This window comes from Salvia miltiorrhiza, chromosome 5 (genome assembly GCF_028751815.1).
Source record: "Salvia miltiorrhiza cultivar Shanhuang (shh) chromosome 5, IMPLAD_Smil_shh, whole genome shotgun sequence".
In the NCBI taxonomy this organism is placed as follows: Eukaryota; Viridiplantae; Streptophyta; class Magnoliopsida; order Lamiales; family Lamiaceae; genus Salvia; species Salvia miltiorrhiza.
In genome coordinates, this window is record NC_080391.1 from 9,788,372 (window position 1) to 9,813,979 (window position 25,608).

A 25,608-nucleotide genomic window follows, 5' to 3' on the forward strand; every position below is an offset into this window, starting at 1 on the left:
AAAAAGTAAGGGGTCGTTTGATAGCTGAGGAGAACCCTTGCTGTTTAGTTATGAAGAGTGAAATAGCTGATTGGTAGCATTTTTTCGGCACAGCGAAGGCCCGTTCTACAAGGCGCGGCCCGCCCTTATTCATTATTCCATCTCTTTAATGAAACCCAATGGGGGCATCGGTTCCATTTCCTTGAATGCTACAGTGATCCATTTTATTTTTCCCGATGTCCATTTTGCCCCTGAAATTATTTCAAAACTTGTATTTCTGATTGGCCAACTATTTCTTCATTTCCACATATCTTTTCACTTCGCCAGAATTTTCTTCTGATCCGGCATTGAAGGTAAGCACAGACGATTATTGTAAATTTTTATGTGGATTTCCATTTGTATTCCTTGATCTGCTAATCGCGCGAGACTGAGATACAATAGCTCATCTTTTTCGTCTTTCCTTTTTTAAAAAATATCTAGGGTTCATCATTTTTCCATATTTTCCTCTTCTTTGGTCCAATCCATTTTGTGAAGTACCGAAGGCTTTTTTCTGATTTGTAATTTGAAATCTAATTTTCAAATTCGTTGCATTTTTGGTTGTTCGAGGTTCGTTTCGATTCTAGATCTGAAGCCGGTTCTTGACATCAGGCTGATTTGCAGCACAGAGTGCTGGAAGAAGGTTATACGTCAGGGCCTGGTGCTTGTGAGGTATGGGAATCGACAGTACTTCAACATTGACTTAACTTACATGCGCTTTTGAAATCTGGAGGAATCGTGTGTTTGATCTGGTGTTTAGTTAAGTCTTTTGTTGTTTGATGTGTATTGTGGCTGCTAAGTCAGTGTAAAGATACCCATGGTGTTGTTTGTCCTTGGTTTTGTATATGTACTTGTTTGTATTATTTTGTTGTTTGATTTCTGATCTCACATATAAGGTTGGAATTAATTATTTGAGTACCTAAATGCATTCTCACGTCCAGTATTTCTTATGCCCTTCCGCTGAATTTGGTAGTGAGTGGTGCAAGTAGTTTCTGTTGTAAGTGCATCTGTTATGGATTATGTGTTTAGACCATTATGATTAGTTATAATATTTCATAAGGTGGTAATAAATGACAATTGCAGCAGTCCAATATACGAGTTTCGATGGAACGGAATAGGCCTAAAAGATGCCATATGAATGTATATGTATATGCGATGCTTGAGGAAATAATGGAACAGCTTGTTGAGCAACTTATCGTAGTAATTGAACACATAGTCAGGCTTATAACAAGAAAAAGAAAGCGTAGCTCAACGGTAGCGCCGTATGGTATTCTTCACCGGATCCCTGAGCAGGTGAAGCATTTGAGCAGGTTAACTAATATTAGTGATATTGATTGTGTTGTAAATATGCGAATGGATCGCAACGCCTTCGGTCGACTTTGCCAATTACTAAGACAGTTGGGTGGTCTAACAAATGGTAGATATGTAACTGTCGAGGAACAGGTCGCCGTATTTTTATCTGTCCTAGCTCACCATAAGAAAAACAGGGTAGTTAGGTTTGATTTTTGGCGTTCGGGACAAACAATCTCCCATTACGTCCATGTTGTCTTGAATGCAATTTTGAAACTCCATGTCATCCTGCTTGTGAAACCCCAACCTGTATTAGAGGATTGCATCGACCCGAGATGGAGATGGTTTAAGGTACACAAAGATTGATTGTGGTTGTTATTTTTAGTTTATTTCGTTCCAATTCAATCAACTATATCTGTTTGTAAATGCCTAATTAGTTTAATTTGTATTTGGAATTTGGAAATCTTGTTATTAGGGATGTTTAGGTGCATTGGATGGCACCTACATCGATGTCATGGTGCCGTCTGCCAACAAACCAAGATATAGGACGCGGAAAGGACAAATATCAACAAACACTTTAGCGGTGTGTGACCGGAATGGCAAGTTTGTATATGTGTTACCGGGGTGGGAGGGCTCCGCAGCCGACTCTAGAGTATTGCGCGATGCACTCACCCGTGTGCACGGCTTCAGGGTTCCCAAACGTATCTCCCTTACTCACAGTCGAATATATATTTGTTAGTTTGTATTTTTTTAATCTGTTGGGTCACAATTTTCATGTTTTTTGTAACAAATGATAGGCAACTACTACTTGTGTGATAACGGTTATGCAAACTCTGATGGATTTTTGGCGCCATACAAAAGAGTTCGATATCACTTACGGGAGTGGGGACCAATGGCTGCCAGACCACAAAACGCGCAAGAACTATTCAACTTGAGACACTCCAAGGCACGTAACATCATCGAGCGATCTTTTGGGGTTATGAAAATGCGTTGGGGAATACTTCGCAGCACTTCCTATTATCCAATCGTGATCCAGAACAGGATTATAATGGCGTGCTTCATTATTAACAATTTTATTCGTTCCGAGATGACTGTTGATCCCATCGAAGAACAGTTCAACAACTTAACAGTTGAAATGGAATTCGCAGAACAGGACCACGGCGAGTTCATCGATGCTGTAGAGGCATCTCCTGCATGGAATGCACAGCGAGATGATTTAGCCCATGCTATGTGGCAAAAATATGTGGGAAATATGTGATGTTTGTTCTTGAAAACTTGTTTATCGGGATGTGTCCATATTATGACAATTTACCCACATGTGTATGAATGATTAGATGCTTGATAAACATATGTATCTTATGTGGAGCATCCTTTTGTGTTTGCACTCATATTTGGTAGTTTGTAATTATATGTCTTAATTTTATGGACTAATTCATCTCATTCTTGCTGCTTTCTTGTTTGATGGAAATTTCTTGCGTTAATAGCCTATTTGTGCCTCAAAAGAACTTTATGTTTTGTTACTAGTAGTATTGAAGATGGATGTTGTTGGATTCAATATTGTGTAATTTTGTGGGCTCTCGATGATGGCTCAAACTTTAGGCTTTTGTTGGTGTCTCTAATATGTATATTGCTAAGACTTATGACTCTAATATATGCAAAAACTAGTTATTGTTCGTAATTCTATATGAATAAGCATAACTGAAGTTTGATAGCGTTGATTTGTTATGCAAATCATTATTTACATGTTTGTTTCTAGTATTGAATGCGATTTGTGTGTAGTTGTGGAGTCATTTCATAATCCTATCAGAAAATTTTTTAAAATAAAAATTCAGCCCATCATTACCTGATTCATCAAGTCGGAATTAATTAGACTGAAATGGCTGCATCTACTACTTGCAAGCCTTTAATTGAGAGTAATTGCCTCCTCTAATAGCCACCTACATTTTACACCATTATATAAAGGCTCTCATATATCCAAGAATCTCTACCAAGCACAAACTCTCCACCAATCTGTTAAACATTCAAAATGGTTTTCGATGACATTGATCCTCAGTCTCACTTCTTCTATGACGAGAAATGGACGGCTGAAATGGACGGCCTCCTGCTGCAGGTTCTCATTTCCAAGATAGATGAGTGTCACCCTCACTCTCCCGCCAACTCGTCGCACGCAATTTACACAGCGTTGGGAACCCTCAACGACAAACTCGGGAAAACGCTGAGCCTCATTGACGTTGAAGAACGTGTCGCGTTTCTTGAGGGTCGATATTTTACGTTCAAAAATCTATCACGAATGAGGGAGACCCATTGGGATCTCGACAACAACATTATTGCTGCCCCCGATTCCGTTTGGGCACGTATCTTCATGGTAAGAAAATTTTATTGTGTATACTCATACTCCACGTTACTGATGCATTGATTATGTTACAGGAAAATGAATTCGCTAAAGCCTACTACAAGGAGGGGGAGCCAGAGTATTATAAAATGTGTCTTATATTCGGCCTCAATGACATCAAGCAAGAACCAACGCGCACTCTCATCCTCATTAGCGACTCACCACAAGGGAAGAATGCTGCTGCTCCATGCTATATCATTTCACCCTCAAGCTCTGAGGAAGTTAACTCACCGATAGCCCGTGAACCGCCGAAACCCCCTTCGGCGGTTCGTAAGCTGTACCCAGACGATGCTACCTCTTGCGTGCTGTCCACGAAGAAGAAGACAAGCCCCTACTTTGGCAAGTTGGCTGCCATGGAAAAAAAGCTGATCATCCCGCCCCCAAACGCCTTCCTGAAGAAGCAGATGGATGAAGGAGATAAGAGCCACCGCCCTGGTGAGAGCTCGTGCTCCTCATGTAGTCCTTTGAAATAGGCATCCCCACCTTATCATGCTTTTGATGATGTATAGGCACATCCTTTTGTCTGTAAATAGAAGCTTGAAGTATGCTTAGGAAGTATTTCTGTAATTAACCTGCTCTTTTGAAGTGGCTGTAATCTGGAACCTATGCACATGAATCTAATCTAATCTAGTTGTGCTATATTTTGTGTTTATAATTGAATTGGGTTTAGAAGCTTGTACTTAAATTTTATTTTGTTGCGCACTTGCAAAAAATGTGTATTAAACAATCTCTAAAACCATTGTAATACCATCTTGATTTGAGGCAAACAACATTAATCCCCAATGAAATCACATAAAAAACTTCATAAACAGCAGTCACAAAAAGAACAAACCATACTACTTCAATATTATAAGGCATACCATGACTAATATGTACAGTAGTAGCAACTAGCATCATCTGTACTTACCAACAAAAACAACTAGCTAGATGAGCAACAACTTAAAATAGACAAACATCCACAGGTGTTCTTGAGTTCTTAAATACACCAAATCCATGCCAAAATAACCAAAAGGAAGAAACAACTAGTTAGTTGTTTTTGGAATGCAGTAAACGCATCACGTAATCGTACTTTGCATCTTCCGGTAAGCCAATGAAAATCTCGAGCCTTTGCACCTTGTCAGCTAGAATCTCACAAACATCGAACTTCTCACTCCTAGACAGACCGGGAATACAGCTGAGTTGCTCGAAAATAGTTTGTCTCGCCTTCCCTAGATCGAACTCATACCCAGTCCGATTAGCTAGATCTGCCAAACGTTTGTCCGTGTTGCTGCTGATTTCCTTCAAGGCTAAGTATAAGATATCAACCTCTGCGTTGCGTGCCTTGCGCTTCTTGCTGCTAGTTCTCGTTGTGCCTGCTCCCTTCTCGTTGTGGCAGGCACTAGCTTCTGCCGTGTCATTTGCAACTTCGTCATGACTAGACTGACCCAAACTATCTTGCGCCATGTTATCTGCCGCATAAACCTTGTTAACAGCCTCCATCACATCCTCCGCATGTTCCCCGGTCGCCCTATCTTTTCCGAAAATCTGTTTCCAGTCTTCGAACAAGGGCCAGCTTTTAAACCTCATATTCTCAGCGTTGTTGTCACACTGCAATAATAGCCAAAATAATGAGGACACATACGCGCAAGCTAAGTAATGAAAGAATAATAGATAAATACCTTAACGATCTCCTCCCACAATTCGTTCGTGCAATCTATCATAAAAGTACCCTTCAGATTGAACCCAAATCCGCTCTTGCTGAACATCAAGAGCAAAGAGTTGTAATTTTTTTTCCAAGCGCTTATCTTTGAGTTGATATGTGGCATGCCCCTTAGGTCCGTATTCGGAAACTCATTACGCATCGCGTCCTCGAGTTTGTTCAAGTACCCAGCTCGAAACCCATTGTCAGCTTTCCATCCCTGCACAACTAGCTCCTTCAGTGCTACCAACAGGACTGCCTCCTCTTGTGTTGACCAGCTACGGCGAGACTTTTTTGATTTGGAAACTCTCCCCCGACCAATTTCGCTACCGTCTATAGCGATATCTAAAGCCAACGAGGGGTCACAAAAATTTGCAAAGCAAAATCAATTACAAAATAAAAACACACATCATCATAGAAGCAACAAATTCGCAACATGATATTCAGAAAATGTGCTCGCTCTCTAGAATGCACACTGGAAAGAAAGAGTTTCCTATAAATAACACGCATACATAATATGAATGCCCAGTTCATGTAGCCAAAATTCACACACGATATAAGCAGTAATTGCTAAATAATTTGGCAACAACAACCAAAAAACATAGTTTTGCAATATAAAAATTCATGAAAATCATATCACTCGCGAAATCGAGGGATTCACATGCGTTCTACACGAATTAGGAAAATTGAAACATATGAACGTAGATGCTGGTACTCACGTTGCAAATTACAAACGTTGTAAAGTCTAATTTCATCAATAAATAAGGTAAAAGACTCTAACCTTCCTGCGGAGAGCTCATCTCCAGTATATTCTGGTAACTGTCGATTATCAATCGTTGAATCGCTCTTTACGATTCACCTAATGTCTTGCCGATTCACGTCTCGATGTCCCCAAATCGATGGAGCATACCAAAAATCTGCCTAAATTCCCGCCGAAAAGAAGTCATAAATAGAGACCCAAATCTGCATAAATTCCCGCGGATTTACAAGGATACGCTTGTCTTTTTGAAATTAATGTGGGGTTAAAAGGGTAATTTCATCCAGTTAGCCGACTTTTCGTACATAGCTGTCAACAAATAACTTTTGTTATACAAAGTTTATAAATTGCTAACAAACACCAGAGTCAATATAATAAGTTGACCTTTTCTAGGAAACGAATCCCATATTTTGCATATATTGACACATCCCAAATACACTATCAAACGACCCCTAAAAAGTAAGAATAAATAAAGTATTATTAGTGATGGGGTAGTTGTCCAAAAATGGAAAGAAATAAAGAGGAACTTATTTGAGGGACGTCCCAAAAAGAGAAAAGAGGAACTTATTTTAGGGACGGAGGGAGTAGTTCATGTCTCCAACTTTAAAATATTTGTAAAAATAATTTCAATTTAAAAAAATATATATAAAAAATATTTTAAAATTTAAATTATTTATACAAAATAACCTGAATTTTAAAAAATATATATAGAAAAATGACCTAAATTTTTGAATAATTTGTAAAAATTGCTTGAATTTTAGGGTTATTAAAAATATCATAAACTTTAAAAAATACAAAAAAAAAAAAAAATCAACGTGACCTTTGTAGTGTGTTTGGTAATAAAGTTTGGTATTAGATTTAAGAAAATAATGTTTTAAGTGTGTTTGAAATAAATGATTAGATGTTTTATTTTATTTCATATAAGAAAATTAATTAATTTAATATAAATATTATTAAGCTAGTTGGTACATGGGGAGTACATCGATAGCTTCTGGTTAAATGTCAAGAGGGTCGAAAGCAAATTTGTCAATTCTGTTGAATTCCTTGTATATTTCTCTAGTAACCACAAATTTTAGTGTATTGGATTGGGATTGTGTATGATTTTAAAGGACTTTAAAACGTCCATAGATTTTAAAGGACTTTCGAAATTCATAGACTCCGCGTGGAGTTGCGTAGAGTTTAGATGAATCCATCGAAATCTCAAGTCTGAAGCTCGAATTTCGTCCTCTGTATTTTTTTGGACAAATCCATTAGAATCTATGGATTGTTAAAATCCATAAAATGTTAAATACAACCTGATTTTAAAAGACTTTAAAAAGTCTAGTTTGAATACCATTGAATTTTAAAAGACTTTAAAAATCTGGATTGAATACATCTGAATTTTAAAGGACTTTTAAAAGTCTGGATTGAATATAGCCAGACTTTCGAAATCATTTAAAATCCTACAGAATCTCAATCCAATACACCCTCCTTAATTTCACCTAATTTCCAATCAGTGTGTGTGTTTTTTGTGTAATGATTTAAAAGTCATATTATGCGCTCAATTCAATAAAAATCTTTTTATATTAAAAATGGAGTAATTTCGATACTCGAACATCCGACTCACGAAATTGAGTATTTGTGAGTATCCAATTAACACCGAATATGACAAATATTTTCAAAATTGAATTGGTGGAATAATTTAGGATACCCGAATACTTGACTTGGAGTAACTTAATTACGATACCCAATTTTTAATTGAAGTTTGGGATCAAGTAGAAGATTTAGTGTAATTTGTAACGGTGTTTGGGTAATCCAAAACAATTTTTAATTAAAGTTTGGGATCGAGTCCGAGTCAAGTGTTAGGATATTCGATGTTTAATTAAAGTTCGGGATTGAACATTGTTTTAAAGAGTTTATAAGATGTTTGAAGAGCTTATAAGATGTACTTTCTTAGTAGCTTATAAGTTGTCAAAGTGTTTGTATACTTGAGCTTATAAGCTAAAAAGAGAATTTTTAGTTAGTAAGAGAGAGAGGAAAAAAAAAAGGTTAATTGCACCAATATACACGAACTTTAGTCATTTTTCCATTTTGCACATGAACTTTGAAATTTATAATTTTAATCATGAACTTTGCATGTGTTTCAATTTTTTCTTAAAATTGAATTTCCCCCAATTTGATGTTGACGTGGATCCTATGCGACAGCCGGAAGTGTGCCACTTATTTCACCGGTCGATTCACGAAACAACGTCGTTTTTTTTTAAGTGTAAACAACGTCGTTTTGTTTCAATTGATAAAATTATGTTCAAATATTTGATATGATCAATTTTATTATAGTTTTACATGTACAAACTTTGTATCAACATTTTCTCATTATAATTACTTCTCATCAAAAATCAACCACATAAAAAATTCAAGAATCCAAAGTGATCAAACATACACGCACATCATCATCTCATAGAGGAAGCAATAGAGTGAGCCCATAATCCGAGATGATCTTTGAGCTCCACTTCATTACCGAAAGTTGGGATTCTCCAATCCACCAACGGATTCTTCCCCAACCTCTCTTCTTCTTCCATACGATCCCACGCTTCAGACAGATACAGCATCAGCAACGACGCTAATGTCGTCGTTTCATCAAACCCCCAATCACACTCTCCGATTCCTTCCCCAACCTCTTCGTCCGAAAACACAAACTCTAGATCTATAAATCCTTTAAGCTCCTCAACCTCTAGCTCCGGCAAGTTCCTGCTCGCGCCGCTCTTCCTCCTCCTGTCCCCAACATTATCCGATTTTAGATCTAATTTCGCCTCACCAATTTTGATTTTGTCCAATTCTGGTGCCGAAGATTCGTCGAAGCTCTCGACTTCTTTGACGGAGAGTCAATGAAGCGAAAGCTGTAGATTTTGACTTTTAATTTGAGGTGAAAATGACGGAAGCCCTAAAATTTACAATTGTAAATATGAGAATACCCTAATTTGTGGCTTAATTCGATATTATAAGATAAATTAACGACATCGTTACTCAGCAAAACGTCGTAGTTTAGACGACCACTATCAAAACGACGTCGTTTTGGTATTGCCACATTGATTTAAGTAGTGACATGTGTTACATACGTGTGGCATCTTCAATGACATGTTAGTTTTCCGGCTGCCAAAGTTCAATTTTAAGGAAAAATTGAAACATATGCAAAGTTCATGATTAAAATTGTAAATTTTAAAGTTCATGTGCAGAATGAAAAAGTGACTAAAGTTCGTGTATTTTGGTCAAATTAACCCAAAATAAATTAGAGAGAAAAAATCGAAAAAAAGAAAGAAATTAAAATGATATATAATGAAAATAAAATATTACTATAATTTTGCAAAATGAGTGTTTCTTATAAGATAATGAGAAAATAAGTTGGGGTAGAAGAACTTATTTTTTGGGGAGTTTAGAGTATCGACATCCATTGAGTAATGAGCTTACTCAATGGAACGAGAGACCACTTATGAGTAAGGACCCCATATTGGGGAGACTCATCCACTTACTTATATCCATTAGTTTTGATTTTTGTACTTTTTTAATAGGCGCATGCAATGCACGCGTCATTTAGAAAGGAGTTTGAGCCTTACTCATATTTTCAAGTAAGACTCGAGTAAGGGTGGCTCCACATCGGCTTACTCGTCGCCCCTTACTCGAGTAAACGGGGAACGAGTAAAGGGACGTGAATGCTCTTAGAGCTTAGTTTTACAACTTATAAGCTCTTTAAAAGCTTATTTTACCAAACACTTTAAAGAAACTTACTCCTAAACAGCTTATAAGCTGTTTTGAAGAGCTTATAAACTCATTCAAAGTGTTTGGCAAAATAAACTCCTAAATAGTTTATAAACTTATAAGCTCCCAAAAAATAAGTTCTTCTACTTCAACTTATTATTTTATAATCTCATATGCAACAATCATTTTTTAAATATTTTTCAACTATAATTTATTATTTTTTTCATAAATCATTCAAGTCTATTTCTCATCGATTTTCTCTTTCTAAAAACTCTTAAAACATCTTATAAACTCTTTAAAATAAACTTAACCAAACACCCTCCCGATGTAATTTGTAATGTCGGGTTCGGATAGCCCCAATTTTTGGGGGAGTAGAGAAAATCTGATACCTCTAGTTCTACCTAACACTCAAACTTGAAAATCCAAACTCATCAACTTTGATTCTCATTAATATTATCCGACTCCATTTCCGGCCCGCCTTCATTTATTATAAACTAACTTTTTCACTCTTGCTCCTCACTCCCTCTCCGTCTCTCTCTCATCTCCAGCGCTCCGGCCGACGGCATCGTTTCATCCGTCACTGGTTTGAGATGGTGCTTAAGTCATTCATCGAAGTCCACCCGGACTCGCACTTCCCAATTCAGAACCTGCCGTACGGCGTGTTCAAGCGCCAACCGGATTCAGAGCCCAGACCGGGTGTTGCCATCGGAGACTATGTGCTGGACCTCTCCGTAGTTGCGTCGGCCGGTCTCTTCGACGGTCCCTTTCTCAGGAACTCCCACTGTTTCAATCAGGTCTGTTTTGCTCTCCACTTATGCTTTTGATTTTCAATTCCAACGTTCATCCTGGAAATTAGAGATTGTGAAGCTTGCGAATTTTGTATATTCCGTGTAACGAGTTGACCTTTTGTGCCGTGACAACCACACGTTTTGTTTATGCGCGAACTTTGGGTATTGGTGCCTAATCATGCAGCCTGTGTGAGTGGTTACTTCATCAAAGAGGGTACTAGAGGAGAGGCGAATTGCGCCAAATTAAAAAAACAGATGTACAGAAATTATTCTAGAAATTAACGAAAATGGAGGCCAGCACCTTTCTGGTTTGAATTTAAATTTTTACATAATACGTTGTGGTGTTGCCAGATGCGGGAGAAGGGAGAGTAAGGCAATGGCCTAAATTTGGGAAATAGTTCCTCAATATGCAACATGCTCGACTGATTAAATCTCCCGTTATCAGAGATGAAATTGTTCCTCAGTAATTTTATCCTAAAGTTTGTGAAATAAACTATTATAGAAAACAATATTAAAAATTCTGAGCAATGCCAATTCCATGGCATTTCATACAGCCTAATCTCAACAATTTCTTGGAATTGGGGCGTCCTGCGTGGAAGGAAGCTCGTACTACATTACAAAAGCTATTGTCAGGTTAGCTGCTCAAATTGATTCCTAGTGATCCTATTTCTGCCTTCATGAACAAGAAAGTAAACTTACAGCGCATGCTCACATGATCCTGCTAATAATTATTTTCATTTGTGTTTTGTGAAACCAAAAAACCATTCGCTAGTCATACACTCGTAGAATTAATTTACTAATGTCCTGGTCACATTGCAGCTGCCGAACCAATATTGCGCGATAATGCTATTTTGAGAGAGAAAGCACTTGTGCCTACGGTACTTTGTACATACACTTTTGGATTTGCATGATTTATCCAACTTTTGTTTTGGATTTTGACATTTAGTCCTTGTTGATGCAACAGAGCGAGGTCCAAATGCTTCTTCCCATTGCAATAGGAGATTACTCGGACTTCTTTGCATCTAAACATCATGCATATAACTGTGGAGTTATGTTTCGAGGCCCAGATAACGCAATCAACCCAAACTGGTATGCAATTATAATGTCATAAAGATTAATAATCTATTTCCTCTCCTACACGCTTATTTTTTATGTTCCTCTAATGGCTTCATATTTTTCAGGTTTCACATCCCTATTGCTTATCATGGACGTGCATCATCTATTGTCATCTCAGGCACTGATATAATAAGACCAAGGTTTAAAAAGAGAAACTATTGCCAGTTCTTCAAAATATCAATTGCTTCCCTTTATGTTGGTTGGAAAAGCTGATTCTTAATTGTTTAATATAATTATGCCTCAGGGTAATGTAGTGTGCTGCAACAACACTAGAAATCTGAAACTCATGAATCCTCGATGTATATTTTGCTGTATGAAAAGAATTTATCCTCTGCTAGAATCATGTTTCTATGTCTAACAGCCCCCACAGTCTAATTGCAGGACTATAATGTTAAATTTTTATTAGTGCCTGCAGTTAGGTAGAAGGGCATTAAACCATCCATACTGAAAGGGAAGATTGTCTGATATGTCCTTGTAGTTCCTAGTAAGCTAATGAAGTTAAACTGCGTTAGATACATGGAAATCATGATAATGTACTTAGTACTTACTATACATCGTGTAACTTGAAAAGTGCTTTTTTGTTGTTGTTGTTGTTTTTTTTTTTTTTTTTTTTGCCTAATACAGTGGGCAGGGCCATCCAGCTGGCAATTCTCTTCCGTACTTTGGACCTTCTCGCAAGTTGGATTTTGAACTGGAAATGGTAAGGTATTCGACACGAATAGGATAACTTATTTTGGGTCAAAATATCAATTAGATCCTTCTCAAATCAAATACCATATCTTATTCTTGTTTCGAAATGCATTTAGGCTACTGTAGTTGGTCCTGGAAATGAGTTGGGGAAGCCTGTGGACGTCAATGAAGCTGCAAACCATATATTTGGACTTGTCTTGATGAATGACTGGAGTGGTATGAACAGATATTTCCTATCATATTATTGCACATAGAAATATGTGACTCAATTTATGACACCCTTAAGATGCTGGTTTTGACAGCAAGAGACATTCAGGCATGGGAGTATGTGCCTCTTGGTCCTTTTCTGGGCAAAAGTTTTGGTAAGAAATCATTCTCCTTGGCCCTTGCTATGGTGAATTATAACTGAAAATGTCAAAAATTTCCACGCCAATAACTGTAAATAATCTATCTTGATCACATTAACATTCCGAGGAACTTCACTTCCAGACTGCCCAGCAGAAGCTTAGTTTTTTGTTTTTGGATCCTCTACAGGCACGACTCTATCCCCATGGATTGTGACTTTAGATGCTCTGGAACAATTTGCTTTAGATGCTCCACAGCAGGTACATGATAAGCCTGATTTTGACAGCAATACTTGCCTGGTCTTTCCATGCATGTAATTATTTGCACCTGTCTTAATTGCAGAATCCCTCTCCCTTGCCATATCTTGCGGAGAAGAAATCCAAAAACTATGATATTGCCCTGCAGGTGTTTCTCTGCGTTATATAACTCTGCAAAAGATGCTTCATCTTCTCTATCATTCACACACACACACGCACATGCTGATGCGAACTATGATCAACTTTTGTCTCCCCTACCTTCTCATGGTTATGAAACCCTTCCTATTTGCTTAAATAAAAAGAAATTGGTCTTGCTGCCCCCAGGCCTCCATTGTACCAGCTGGACAGAAAGATGCCCATGTCGTTACAAGAAGCAACTTAAGACACCTGTATGAAGTTATCAGCCTTTATAGTTTTTGATGATCTCTTTAACTTGATCACCAGGACTTTTTGTGAAGGCAAATATTTTCTTCCGGTGCAGATATTGGACAATAACTCAGCAACTTGCCCATCAGACTATCAATGGTTGCAATTTAAGGCCTGGCGACCTCCTTGGAACTGGAACTATTAGTGGCCCTGTAAGATTTTATCAATACTGGCCTTGAATGCACTTAAGCTACTTGTTTCTTTGCTGCGACACTTGTGACTTTTGTTCTACTTGTATGCTGCTGTCTTCATTCATATGTAGGAACCTGATTCTTATGGGTGCTTACTAGAGCTATCCTGGAATGGACAAAAACCTTTATCTTTAGGTGGAACTACTCGTACGTTTCTGGAAGACGGAGATGAGGTCATTTTCACCGGCTACTGCAAGGTTAAGTTTCTTGGAATATTTTCTTTTTCTCTGCTGTGTGACTTTATACCCCTTCCAACAATAGATTGTCTGACTCGATTGCAGGGCGATGGCTATAACGTTGGCTTCGGAACGTGCTCCGGGAAAATTCTTCCTTCGCTACCTTGACCTGCTCTGCAGTTTGCTGGTTCTGTTCTCGCCTGTCTCTCCATGCTTTTCTGGCTTATTCTCTCCAAACTTTTTGTTTGCTGCAAAGATATCATTATTGAATTTTTGCATTGCAGGCTTATGGTTTGTGTACCAAATTGTATTTGATGATTGTTGTTGTATGACTATCAATACTGATTATGAAACCGGTTATCATTTACCACTTGAATCGGCAAATAATTCCAATATTATAGATCATATCACAGTGTATTCGAATCTTAAACGTTTAACTTCAGACATTAATTACTCTATCATTAAATCAACACAAGTACACGTGAGTAAGCGGCTTTTTGCCAATAATGTGGTTCACTCGTTTGTGACTTTTGTACTGTTCCAGTTTGAACGAGGCAAAATTTATATCTTCACAAACTTCCGATTTTTTAGACGAGGCAAAATTTATATTTTCTCAAACTTCCGATTTTTTAGGGCTGTATCTTTGTATTGCTCTTTCATTTGCAGTTTTTACAGCATTTTCATATGCATTAAAAACTTGGTCCTTAGTCCTTTTGTTTGTACCATAGATATGGGCCCTTGACATTTTAGATCATTAATAGTTGGGTTATTGGTTTTCTTTATAGATGGGTGAAAATTTTAAGTGTTAATACTAAAAGAATAAACAACTCAATTTTATGGATAAGAGTGAAGATGTATATATAATTAGGGGAGATGGGGGGATATGAATAATTTTTTTATCTTGGGAGTGCAATAACTTATTGTTCATAAATAAAAATGAAAGGATCAAATTTAAAAGAAATTGAAATTATTCGTTCAGGATTTTAATAGATTTCTACAGACTTTTAAAATCTGACTGTATTCGTTCAAGGCTTTTAAAAGTTTATGAAAATCTAGAGATATTCGTTCAAGACTTTTAAAATTCTATAAAAATTAAGAGGTATTCGTTTCAGATTTTTAAAAATCTATGAAAAAGGTATTTAAAAATCTATGGATTTTAAAATTGGATTAATTTTCATTGATTTCATTCAAAAAATACACACGAACAAATCCAACCTCCGACCACGAGATTTTGGAAATCTTCATATTTCAGCGCCGACTGGATTCCAGCGGCCGTGGCTCGAAGAAGCCAGAGGCCGCTGGCACCTAGCGATCGCTGGGACGAGAAGATTGGAAGAAATTTTGAGATTTTGGGGAAGAACTGGTTCTTGCGGCGTGATGGAGGGAAAAAAAAAGAATTATGGCTCTCTGTCCAGCGTCTGAATTAGTATTTATATTGCACGAAGCCAGCGGTCGCTGGAACCCAGCGATTGCTGGGAGCTGTCCCAACGCTCAATTAACTCCAACGAGTGCTGGGATGGTAGATTTCAAATCCGTAAAAATCACGTTAAATTCTTGTTAAAATCCCTACAAAATCCGTTCAAAATCTGTTTAAAATTCTAAAATACATGAAGAATCTGTGTGAAATCTGTAGATTTTTAAAATCTCTTGATTTTAAAATTTTATAGAATTCCTGAACGAATACACCCCCCCTAAAGTTTCTTTTTTTAGGCACAATCATCTTTTTTCCCCCTCTCTTTAAAACCTGGAATATGAGAATTTTGACAAATGATTTTGAAGCCAGAAAATATGAAATACAAATTCAAAAACTAAAATGGTCTAAAAATCTAAAGAAACTGACAAAATATGTGAACTAACGTAAAAATATAGTACTTCAAATTAGTAATTGGCGTCAGATCCAAGACAAGGTTGACTTCCCATTGTTAACGACTAATTTCTCACCTCCAGTTAGTAGCAAATTTGAATTGGAGCTATTATTTTTTTCTGTGGCATTAGTAGTTTTGGTATGTTTTTTTGGAAGGAGTAGTTTTGGTATCTTAATTAACTTTGCAATAATGCATTTAGCATAGTTGCAGTGACTGAATAATAATGCAAGTAAGATAAATCCAAAGATTAGTAAATCTGGTGGGGTCCCGCAAATAACGGGCAGAGGCGCCAAGATAAGCGTCTACATTCCGCAACGTCACTTCACTTCTTCTCTTTACTCTTTGCTCTCTTTGCCCTTTTCGTACTCTGCTCCTCTTAAATGAAGTCCTCCCGCAGGCACCGGTTTTCCTCTTCCGCCGCCGCCACCACTGTTGTTTATACTTTTCAGAATGACAGCTCTGCCCCTGAGCTCGACGGCATCCCAATCGCCTCCGCCCGGCCGACCTCGCAACCAATCCCGATAACCGTTCACCTCCCTGCTCATCCCCAATTCTTAGAATCCTCCGCGGCTGCTAAGATACAGGCGGCCTACAGATCTCACGTGGTCCGCGCTCTTGTCAGGAAGATCTCCGCCGTCAATTCTGAAGCCAATCACTGGCAGAAACTCATCCAACGCCAGGCATGATCTCCAATTCCGTATACTTCCGATTGCAAGTATTTATGCTCACTTAGTACAGATTTTTCGATCGCATTGTGTAGTCTCCACTCATAAAAATATGCTAAATATCTCCTTTTCAACCCATTGCGCGATCAATTTAGCTTGTTTTTCTGTGTTATGATCCTTGGTTGGGATCGTCCAACTTTTGCCTAATTTGATCCCTATCTTGTACACTTCAATGCTTCCAGCAGCAGATACATCAAATCTCTGCTTTTATCTTAGTCAAAAGTTCTGACCCTACAAACATGCTAGATTAAAAAATTGATGCTAATCCGGACCGCGAGCAACTGTTTCCGAACTCTATAGTCAATTAGTCATTCCAGTCAGCAGCCGACATTTTTGGTCACCTTTTGATGATTATATGAATCTGGCAGGAGACAGTTGATGCTGTTCGTACGAGTGCGGTGGAGAAGATCAAGATCAACGAGGCATTGATGGGCCTGTTATTCAGGCTGGATGCAGTGCCTGGTCTTGATCCTAATGTAAGAGAGCTGAGGAGGCATGTGAGTCGCAAGATTGTGGGGTTGCAGGAGATACTGGATGCAGTTTCAGATACTCGAGTTGAGCAGTGGGACGGATATTTGAGGGATTGGGACGAGATTGTTGCAGGGCTTGAAGAGGAGGCTTGCAAAGACATAGGCGGTGGCACAGAAATGGAGAGGTTCTGTGCTGAGAGTTTGGGTTTCCAGTGCCTGCAAAGATTTCTCCGCGACCAGTAACCTTAATTAGGTACTCATACATACTATACTATACATCTAAACTAAATAAGCTTAATAATATTTCTAAATTGTTTGCCCGTCTCAAAATAGGATATGGAAGAAAAGAGGTAACGAAGCTCACATTTCATATGTTCTACTGCAACTGATGTGTGATTCTCATAATTTATGGTTGTCACGTGTACATGTTATGAAGAAAAAATGTATTCATAGAGTGATACAAGATTGAAATGCTTTTGTAAATAGAGAATCCATATGCTAAGTTAGAGGTCTTGAAAAGCCACTGGGTTATATATCAAACTTGTAGCTAATGGAATTTGTTTCTTATTCGTTCCTGTTGGCCGCTCATCATGAGTCTCGGTGAATTGACTCGACTCACTATGGAATATGCATTTTTATTTGTTTGATCCCCCATGCCGTAAATTATGATTCTGCATAATCTCTCTCTCCTAATTTGCTTTGTGAGAATTACATTCGTGCCTAATCGTAATTTACAATGCGTAATACACTTTCTAATGAGATGGTCTCACGAACATAAGACCGTGAGATATGAAATTCATGTTATATAGATGAAGCTCAGCTTACTCGGTAAGACGTTTTAATAATAAAAAATTGATACCTAATAAGAGTACCAAACATCTTCAACTTTATTCTGATGCTATTTTTAGGTACCGAGAAATAGAAATACAATCGAAATTCAAGAGGTACACATTCTATTTGAATGAAACTTGTAAGTTATAACTTGGAAAATTCAAATATTTCATATTATCAAAATGACGTCATTTTAATGAATTATATTTTCAAAATTTGCTAAAACCAAGCCAAACCAAAATAATCCAAAAAGAACCGAAAAAACCAAAAACCTAAGAACGAAAATAAAAAATTAAATAAGAAAAAAATTAAATTAAATTGTATTTAATATCAAAATTTTATAAATATATATATATATATATATTAACTATAATTCAATTTTTGGTTTTGTTCAGTTCTTACAAAATCTAACCGAACCGAACCGAAAAATTGAATTCTTTTGAAAAATCAAACCGGAAAAAATCGAATCATATTTCAAAATTTCGGTTTGGACCTATTCGATTATTCGATTTCGATTACTTTGTTCACCCCTACATCCAGCCCGTTGTTATTCCTAATTTTTTCCGGGCAAATATAACAGCAACAACAAAATGGAGAACTAACGTTTTGCAATTTATCTGATAATTTACATGCATTTAAATAAAAGTAATGTTCACGAAAACGATTTGAACCTACCAAAAAAGATTCATGAGTTGTGAAGAAAAGGATAATAGTTTTACGGCGTGCAAAATGTGCATTAGAATTTAGAGCTATTCGCGTGGTTTGATTAAACAAATGAAAGTTAAAGATGATGTGATTAAACAAATTAGATGTTGGTGTAGTGCGTAAGACTTTCTACTTTTAACCGAGTATTTCTCTCTAACAACTCAAAAATATCTATAAATAATTTTACGTCTGTATTTGCTTCCTAATTAGTTAAAAGGTTGCCTTGAACAACCGATTCATACAAAGTATAATTAAGAGTGAGATTCGGGTCCAATTCACTGTACCATCTTCCCAACTTTAAAAAGAAAAAAATAGAGAAAGATAAGTCAAATCATCACGATGACTTCTCCATTTCTATTGAGTTCCTTTTTTTTTGTTCCTTAATATTTTCCGAGTTAAAAACATGATGAAAACTTAGAAGACTTTAGAAGCGAACAACACAACACAAGGCAGTGAAGTTGAGGTTATAGTAGCAAAATGTAAGTAAAGGAGGCATCAACAGCGAGTCACATTGGAGGGAGAAAAAACTGTACCCGACTCTGCCTTTTGTACCTCAACTTGTACGGTCATCTTGATTTCCATTTTCCGGTGGTGGTGCCGGAGATGGGATTCGTACGGCACCAGATTCGTGGTCCTCCAAGACCAAGAGCAGCAGGAGGAGTTTTACGTGAACGGGTGGAATTCGTATTGGTTGATGCAGCCTGCAGGAGAGCATGCGGGCCCCATCCAAATGGGCTTTGAGCGACGGATCGCCTCCTAATGCTCTTCAGCTCCGCCCTGCCGTCTTTCATCAAACACTCTTCCAGGTTTCTTCTTCTCCTCCTTTCAGGATCGATTTCTTAATACAGAGTGTGGCTCGAGAATTTGTGGTTTATTTTTATGTTGGTTTCAGGCGTTAGACTATGTATTAGTTGAAGCAAGAAGGCAGGGGATAAGAATCATCTTGAGCCTTGTAAACAATTTGAATGCATATGGTGGTAAAGCGCAGTATGTGCGTTGGGCAAAAGAAGCTGGACTCATTGTCTCTTCTTCTACTGACTCTTTTTTCTCTCACCCAATTATCAAAGCTTACTACAAGGCTTATGTGAAGGTACATGCCTATTCTTCTCTCAAAATCTTGTTATCATTTTACCAAGTAAACCTCATTTAAGAAATAAACATGGTTCAATAAGTTAAACATCAAATATGGAAACGCATAACTAGGTGCTATTTTGGAATGCCTAATATTTTATCAACTACTCCTGTAGGCAATATTATCTAGAAAGAATTACTTCACTGGAGTCAAATATTCTGATGAACCATCCATATTTGCTTGGGCACTTATCAATGAGCCTAGATGTGAATCCGTTTCATGCGCCTCTGATCTTCAGGTACGGCAGCCTCTTGTTTTTTTTTTAAAAAAAACTAATATTGGTGCTCTTCCATCTTGGTGGGTATACTTGTTTTCTTTTGCGTGGAAATTTGAGTATAGTAGTTTCTTTTTGAGTTGATTTTGAGTACACTAGCTGGTTAAGCAATGAAGTGTTAGGCATCTTGACCAGCATAGTTAAGCACCTTTTTCCCTCTTCTAATGGCACTTATCCACAGGCTTGGATTACAGAGATGGCTGCTTTTGTGAAAAGTTTGGACCAAAAACATCTAGTAATGGTTGGACTTGAAGGGTTTTATAGCTCAAAATCAAATGAGAACTACGGAGCAAATCCAGGGAACTGGGCAGCGACACTTGGATCAGACTTCGTAAACAATTCTGCTGTCAAAGACTCAAAGACATAGATTTTGTCTCAGTCCATGCATACCCTCACAGCTGGTTTGTAACACACACCACCACTTTTATTTGAGTATTTCTGAACTCATTTAGGATGTAATATTCATTGTATAAATTGTAGGATACCAGAGACAGAATTAGAAGCAAAAGTGAAGTACCTTTCGAGATGGGTAGATGCTCATATAAATGATGCTGAATATGTGTTGAAGAAGCCGGTTCTTTTCACAGAAGTGGGCGCTTTTGAGTATTGAGACGGGAGGAGTATATGACAGAGACATCATATTGAAGACCGTCTACAACAAAATTTACGAGTCTGCAGAGAAAAGAGAAGCGGGTGCTGGAGTTCTAATTTGGCAGTTGTTGGTTGAAGGAGTTGATGAATACAGAGACACATTTTCCTTCGTAGCGTGGAAGTATCCGTCGACCTATAAACTAATATTGGAGCAATCATGCAGGCTGAGGAATGTGTCTTCGGAGGCTTACACGAGGAATGAAGTTCACAAGAAAGATCCATGTTAATAAGGTTGCTCGATTTGGATAAGTCCATATTTTCTCACATCCAAATTAAATGATGTAAAAAATTATATCAGAAGCCAGTTGAAAATTTGAGGTCCTCAAGCAATCTATGTGGCGAAAAAGCACATATAGGTAATGTGTAGATTTGAAGGTCTGCACATTATATGGTTTGAAGGCTGGGAAACAATAATTTCTGTGAATGCTGCTGCAGCGCTGCTGTTGGATATGTATACTTGTACAGCATCGAACTGCCGGCTTTGTAGGGGTGGCAGTTAATCGTACGAAACTGGTAGTTAACCATCCAAAATCGGCAATTTTTGTGATATTTTTTTAATTTTCAAATTCAAATTCAAAATTTTCACCTATTTTTATCTATAAATACTCTCCATCTCCCACCTTCATACTCATTCCAATTGTGTACATATAAATTGTATTCCTGTTTACTTTGAACTCGATAAAAATGCCAAATTTATTATAATAGTTGAGTGTTATAATTTTATTTCATTTATAGTTTTCAATAATTAAATTAAATACAATCTAGTAAATTATTTAATTTCAAAAAATATATATACACAAAACTCAAACTAAATATATATAAAAAAAATTAATAAAAAAAATCGATGATTCAGTCCTTGAATCGGTGATTTTTAACCAGACCCTGAACCATCAGTCCAGGCTCCCCCCCAAAAAAAATCGCGACCTGCCGGTTCAAGCCCAAAATCGACAGTTCCCGGCCCATGGGCAAGTCTAGATTTGACGTTGGTGTCTATTTCTTGAATTTTTGAAGTCAACTATTAGCTATTTAAATAAGACATGAAGTTTCCTTGTAAAAAAGACATAATTTCCATTTCAAATAGAGCTGGATCTCCTAGCAAAGCCGGGGTCAAGAAAGTTATGTAATGTCGTGATGCTTAATTTATCATTAATTATTAGTACTCTATCACTTAGTTACGAGGACTTAACTAATGACTAGTAAGTTATGACACCGCTACCACTACTTGAGTATTGTATAGTCAACTATAGTGTCTGCAAATTAACTTGTCAGTACATGTAACTGTTCCACACGATTCAATTAAAGAAAAATTGTCCCCTTCATATTTCAAACACATGTTTGAAACTCACAATTATGAAATTGAAGAGTTCCAAAATTCCAAAGATGTGAGATTTCATGAGATAACTTCCAAAAATGAGTAATCCTAAACCAAATAAAGATAATATGGTAAGCTCCAATGAGATGAAAATCCAAGAAGAGAGAACACTAGAAAATCAGTTACCTAATTGGAATAAATCCTTATCGACGTCGTAGTCCTGTTAAATTGGGGAAAAGAATTTAGATTATTATGGTTAATCTAATTTGGAATATTTGGCCCCTCATCATTTTGTACATAATTTTTTAATCCACATTAAGCTAAGAAACATGACCGGACCTAGACTCTTTCTTCGAGGCCCATGTTAATTAAATTAGAAGTAAATATAACAATTTTAATATCACAATGTTAATAAAAAGAAAAGTTCAAACATGATAATCTCGTAACAATCAAAGGAGCTCGGCCTATGAGCGTTGACGTGGACAAGGGATAGAAAGCAATAATGGAGAAAGGCGTTGGCGGAAGAGATGTGGAGTCAACGGTAGAGAAGAAGAGATGAGAGAGTTTAATTTGTGAGGGTTTTTAGACTGTGGAGGATATGGATGGGTGGGGCCCAATGCCCTCACTTCTTTCTGCCTAGAAGAAAGCATTCCTAATTAATCTCCTTGTTCGACTTTGAGTACTGAGTAGTAGCATGAAAACAGAAGATCGAGCACTACGTCAAATTAAACACAACTTCACTTTACACACAACTAAATAAAAATAAAAAATCTTCGCCTTTTCCATTTATGTGAATTTATCAATTTTAATAAAGCTAAATTTATATGTTAAAACTAATTATTTACTCTAATTGAGTATAATAAACAATAATAATCAGTACAAAATAAAACACATATTAAAATTTGAAATTGAAAAATGAAGAAAATAAAATAAAATTGAAAGTACTGATGCACGAGAATTGGGACAGTACTTGATCGTTTTTCATTGAATAATCTCAATAGCATCATGACTGGTCTATGCGTTGGAGCAATTAATATTACCAAACAGCTAAGGCGTAATAAAAGTGAGCAAGACCATGACCATTTTCTTTTGAGGGAGAGCTAACAAATGTATAAACCCAACTCATAGCCGACACCGACAGCACAGTATTATGATAGCAAAACCAAAAGCTCGTTTATTATCTTTTTACCATCCGTTCTCTTTGATTGTAAATTTATCATGAAAAAACGAGGGATAACTAAAATTTCACTCTTTAAATCCTTCATTTTTTTTTTCTTATTTCCTACAACCCTTGCTCATTCTTCATTTTCACTACAAATGAGGGATAATATTATCCCTCCATTTTTGGTGTGATAATATTATACTCCCTCCGTCCCAGCTTTTGGTATCCAGTTGAGAACGGCACGAGTTTTAATAAAGTGATTGATGTGTTGTGAGTGGAATAAAGGTCCCACATTTTATGTGAGAGTTAAAATAATTAAAGTGGAGTAAGGGCCCCACCTAGTTTTACCAAAAATAGAAATGGATACCAAAATGTGGGACGGCCAAAAAAGGAAAGTTGGATACTAAAAGTTGGGACGGAGGGAGTATCTCATTTGCAGTAAAAAGGAGGAATGAGTAAGGGTCAAGTAGAAAATGAAAAAAAAAAGGAAAAATTTAAGGGCCTGTTTGATATGGGTTTAAAAACAGGATAAGTTAAATTAATATGGATTTATGTAGTGTTTGATATTATGTGTTACTAATATGGTCAACTCCAGGTTTATCCCAAGACCCTAGCTTATTTTGTGGGATTAACCCACACTAATTATCCCACTTCCACCATGGGATTAACCCACACTAATTATTCCACCCCCTCCATAGGCTACTAATTTAGGTATTTGATATGTTAATCCAACCTATTTCAATGGATACCAAACACTTTTTGGGATTAATTACCAATGATATCAAACACCCATCTGAGATTAGAAATCATGACTAATCAACACTAAATTATCAGGATAATTTATATCCTGATTAATCCAATACTGAAAATCAAACGGGCCCTAAAAGGTGAAATTTTGTTTATCACTTATTTTCTCATGATAAATTATAACTAAAGAGAATGCACCATTAATGCATAAAATAAACTACAAACCGAAAAAAAAGAAAATTAATGATAGTCATAAATTAAAATTGTAAATATTGAACGTGCGTTCCATCAAAGAAACGGACACGAGAGGTGAGCTGGGCTAATGAGGCGGCGAGTCTTGAGAAACTCAAGAAACGCGAGCGACTCGGTGCAGCCCTTGAGATCCGCCCCGGCCGCAATAAACGGCGGGAAGAAGAGCCAGAAACTGGTCGATATCACATAACCCAGCGTCAGCATCCCAGATACAACTCCGGGCAGCCTAAACTTTTCCGGCAGCATTTTCTTGACGACGATCTCCGCCGACAAGGAGAGGCCATGCAGCACGAAGAAGCCCAGCATCTCGCCGGTGGGCCTCACTCTCCCGAAGTTGTACACTACCAGCTCATGCATAAGCCCCGACACCAAGAATGTGGAGAAAACCGCAGGGATCGCGGCCCATCTCCTCCCCGTGAGGGGGGCCGAGGCCCGCCTCACGGGCTGGAAGACGGTGGGGTGCAGAATCTTGGGGACCATGAGGTTCCAGCGTCTTCCCCAGAAATCCTGCAGCGAGGTGGCTAAATAGGGCTCGTTGAACTGCGGCTCCAGCTCCACTCGCGAGAAGGCTTTGGCGACGGCGCCGACGAGGGCGAGGAGCATCTCGAGCATGAAATAAATGTGGATGCAGTAGCAAAACCAGATGAATTTAGGGTGGAGGTGGTCTTTGTTGCCGTAGACTCGGATCAGAAGAGCTAGAGTGGTGATTTTGGTAGCTAAATTGATGCGTGGTTTGTGGGATTGTTGGTCATGTGGAGTGGTTTGGATCTTGATGGGGAAGCAAGCTAAGGGGATGAAGCGGGAGAGCGGGAGGGGAGGGTGGGAGTGAAGGGGGCCGGCAGCGGAGGCGAAGAGGATGAGCTTGAAGCTGGCGAGCCAGGCGATGAAGAAGGAGGTGACGCCGCCGAGGTGGATGGAGGTGAGTTTGAGGGGGAGGATCAAGAATAGGCATGAGATAGGGAGGATGGAGAGGCGCCGGAGACTGCTGGGCACCACTTTTCCTACGCTATGGCAGTACCATAGACATCCCACTACTGTAGTCCATACAAGAATGAAGTTCTTGATTTCTCCTTCCATTCTCTCTCTACTTTGTGTGGTGGTTATTCCATTTAATTTGTTTCCTTTCATTATGTGTGCTTAACTCATATTATAAAGTAAGAAATCATTAGTATTATTTAAAAAATAAATTTTTTCCTCTTGAACAGTACGCGAAACTTATTAAAGTATGGAAGAGGACAGCGTAGACTTCTCTTTTCCTCTTGAATAATACTATTCAAGTTGATTTATTTCCAAGTAACATCATTCTTAATTACTCCTACATTCCATTAAAATATTCCCTTTCATTTTTAATATATATTAAAAATTATACTCCCTCTGTCTTCCAAAAATTTTCTTAATTTCCTTTTTGGGGTCTCCCAAAAAATTGCCTCAATCTACTTATTTTCTATTTTTTTTACATGATCCCTCCATCAACTTTATTAATTACAACCCTTATCAAACACTATTTTTGTACATCACCCCACCATCAGGGGCGGAGGCTAGAGCCCCCCAAATTTGCGTATATATATGCTAGTAACAACTAGACTTACACTAGAGCTAATATGCGTATCACAATTCATAAACATACAA

At 37.6% G+C, this 25,608-nt stretch overlaps 7 protein-coding genes across 10 annotated transcripts in view; 4 read left to right on the forward strand and 3 right to left on the reverse strand.

The window, feature by feature from the left end:
- LOC130985853 (probable long-chain-alcohol O-fatty-acyltransferase 5) overlaps positions 1–25,161 on the reverse strand; it is a 266,259-nt gene extending 241,098 nt beyond the window's left edge. The window contains exon 1 of the mRNA XM_057909017.1: positions 23,926–25,161. Coding sequence (XP_057765000.1) covers positions 24,016–25,107 — 1,092 coding nt within the window. The 5' untranslated portion in view covers positions 25,108–25,161 and the 3' untranslated portion in view covers positions 23,926–24,015. The remainder of the gene's footprint in view (positions 1–23,925) is intronic.
- On the forward strand, positions 185–2,681 carry LOC130985849 (uncharacterized). Of its 2 annotated transcripts, none has more exons than XM_057909011.1 (5): positions 185–332; positions 586–687; positions 1,099–1,656; positions 1,781–2,006; positions 2,103–2,681. In XM_057909011.1, exons 3-5 carry the CDS (start codon positions 1,120–1,122, stop codon positions 2,561–2,563), a joined length of 1,224 nt encoding a protein of 407 aa, XP_057764994.1. In that variant the 5' UTR covers positions 185–332; positions 586–687; positions 1,099–1,119; the 3' UTR covers positions 2,564–2,681. The 2 variants fall into 2 exon arrangements, with proteins under 2 accessions (XP_057764994.1, XP_057764995.1); XM_057909012.1 differs by having other exon boundaries at positions 1,102–1,656.
- Positions 4,679–6,297, reverse strand: LOC130985854 (uncharacterized protein At2g29880-like). Its single transcript, XM_057909018.1, has 3 exons — positions 6,157–6,297; positions 5,356–5,720; positions 4,679–5,284 (listed from the first exon to the last, which is right to left on the reverse strand). Exons 1-3 carry the CDS (start codon positions 6,173–6,175, stop codon positions 4,724–4,726), a joined length of 945 nt encoding a protein of 314 aa, XP_057765001.1. The 5' UTR covers positions 6,176–6,297; the 3' UTR covers positions 4,679–4,723.
- Positions 8,562–9,648, reverse strand: LOC131025498 (uncharacterized). Its single transcript, XM_057955293.1, has 2 exons — positions 9,639–9,648; positions 8,562–8,980 (listed from the first exon to the last, which is right to left on the reverse strand). The coding sequence occupies exons 1-2, from the start codon at positions 9,646–9,648 to the stop codon at positions 8,562–8,564; spliced, it is 429 nt and encodes a 142-aa protein (XP_057811276.1).
- LOC130985847 (fumarylacetoacetase) lies at positions 10,194–14,258 on the forward strand. Of its 2 annotated transcripts, XM_057909009.1 has the most exons (14): positions 10,194–10,658; positions 11,207–11,285; positions 11,472–11,530; positions 11,617–11,741; positions 11,834–11,908; positions 12,393–12,468; positions 12,575–12,674; positions 12,761–12,820; positions 12,993–13,063; positions 13,146–13,208; positions 13,385–13,449; positions 13,542–13,638; positions 13,749–13,874; positions 13,959–14,258. In XM_057909009.1, the coding sequence occupies exons 1-14, from the start codon at positions 10,455–10,457 to the stop codon at positions 14,019–14,021; spliced, it is 1,263 nt and encodes a 420-aa protein (XP_057764992.1). In that variant the 5' UTR covers positions 10,194–10,454; the 3' UTR covers positions 14,022–14,258. The 2 variants fall into 2 exon arrangements, with proteins under 2 accessions (XP_057764992.1, XP_057764991.1); XM_057909008.1 differs by having other exon boundaries at positions 13,749–14,258.
- On the forward strand, positions 15,828–17,560 carry LOC130985858 (BAG family molecular chaperone regulator 5, mitochondrial). Of its 2 annotated transcripts, XM_057909022.1 has the most exons (3): positions 15,830–16,398; positions 16,812–17,166; positions 17,247–17,560. In XM_057909022.1, the coding sequence occupies exons 1-2, from the start codon at positions 16,099–16,101 to the stop codon at positions 17,154–17,156; spliced, it is 645 nt and encodes a 214-aa protein (XP_057765005.1). In that variant the 5' UTR covers positions 15,830–16,098; the 3' UTR covers positions 17,157–17,166; positions 17,247–17,560. The 2 variants fall into 2 exon arrangements, with proteins under 2 accessions (XP_057765006.1, XP_057765005.1); XM_057909023.1 differs by having other exon boundaries at positions 15,828–16,398; positions 16,812–17,560.
- LOC131025499 (mannan endo-1,4-beta-mannosidase 6-like) lies at positions 17,723–20,968 on the forward strand. The gene is given in 10 exon segments (XM_057955294.1): positions 17,723–17,741; positions 18,952–19,063; positions 19,065–19,146; positions 19,148–19,255; positions 19,342–19,539; positions 19,697–19,819; positions 20,037–20,204; positions 20,207–20,256; positions 20,336–20,449; positions 20,451–20,968. Coding segments are annotated over 10 exon segments (1,257 nt in total). The 3' UTR covers positions 20,734–20,968.
- Positions 25,162–25,608: the final 447 nt, after the last annotated feature.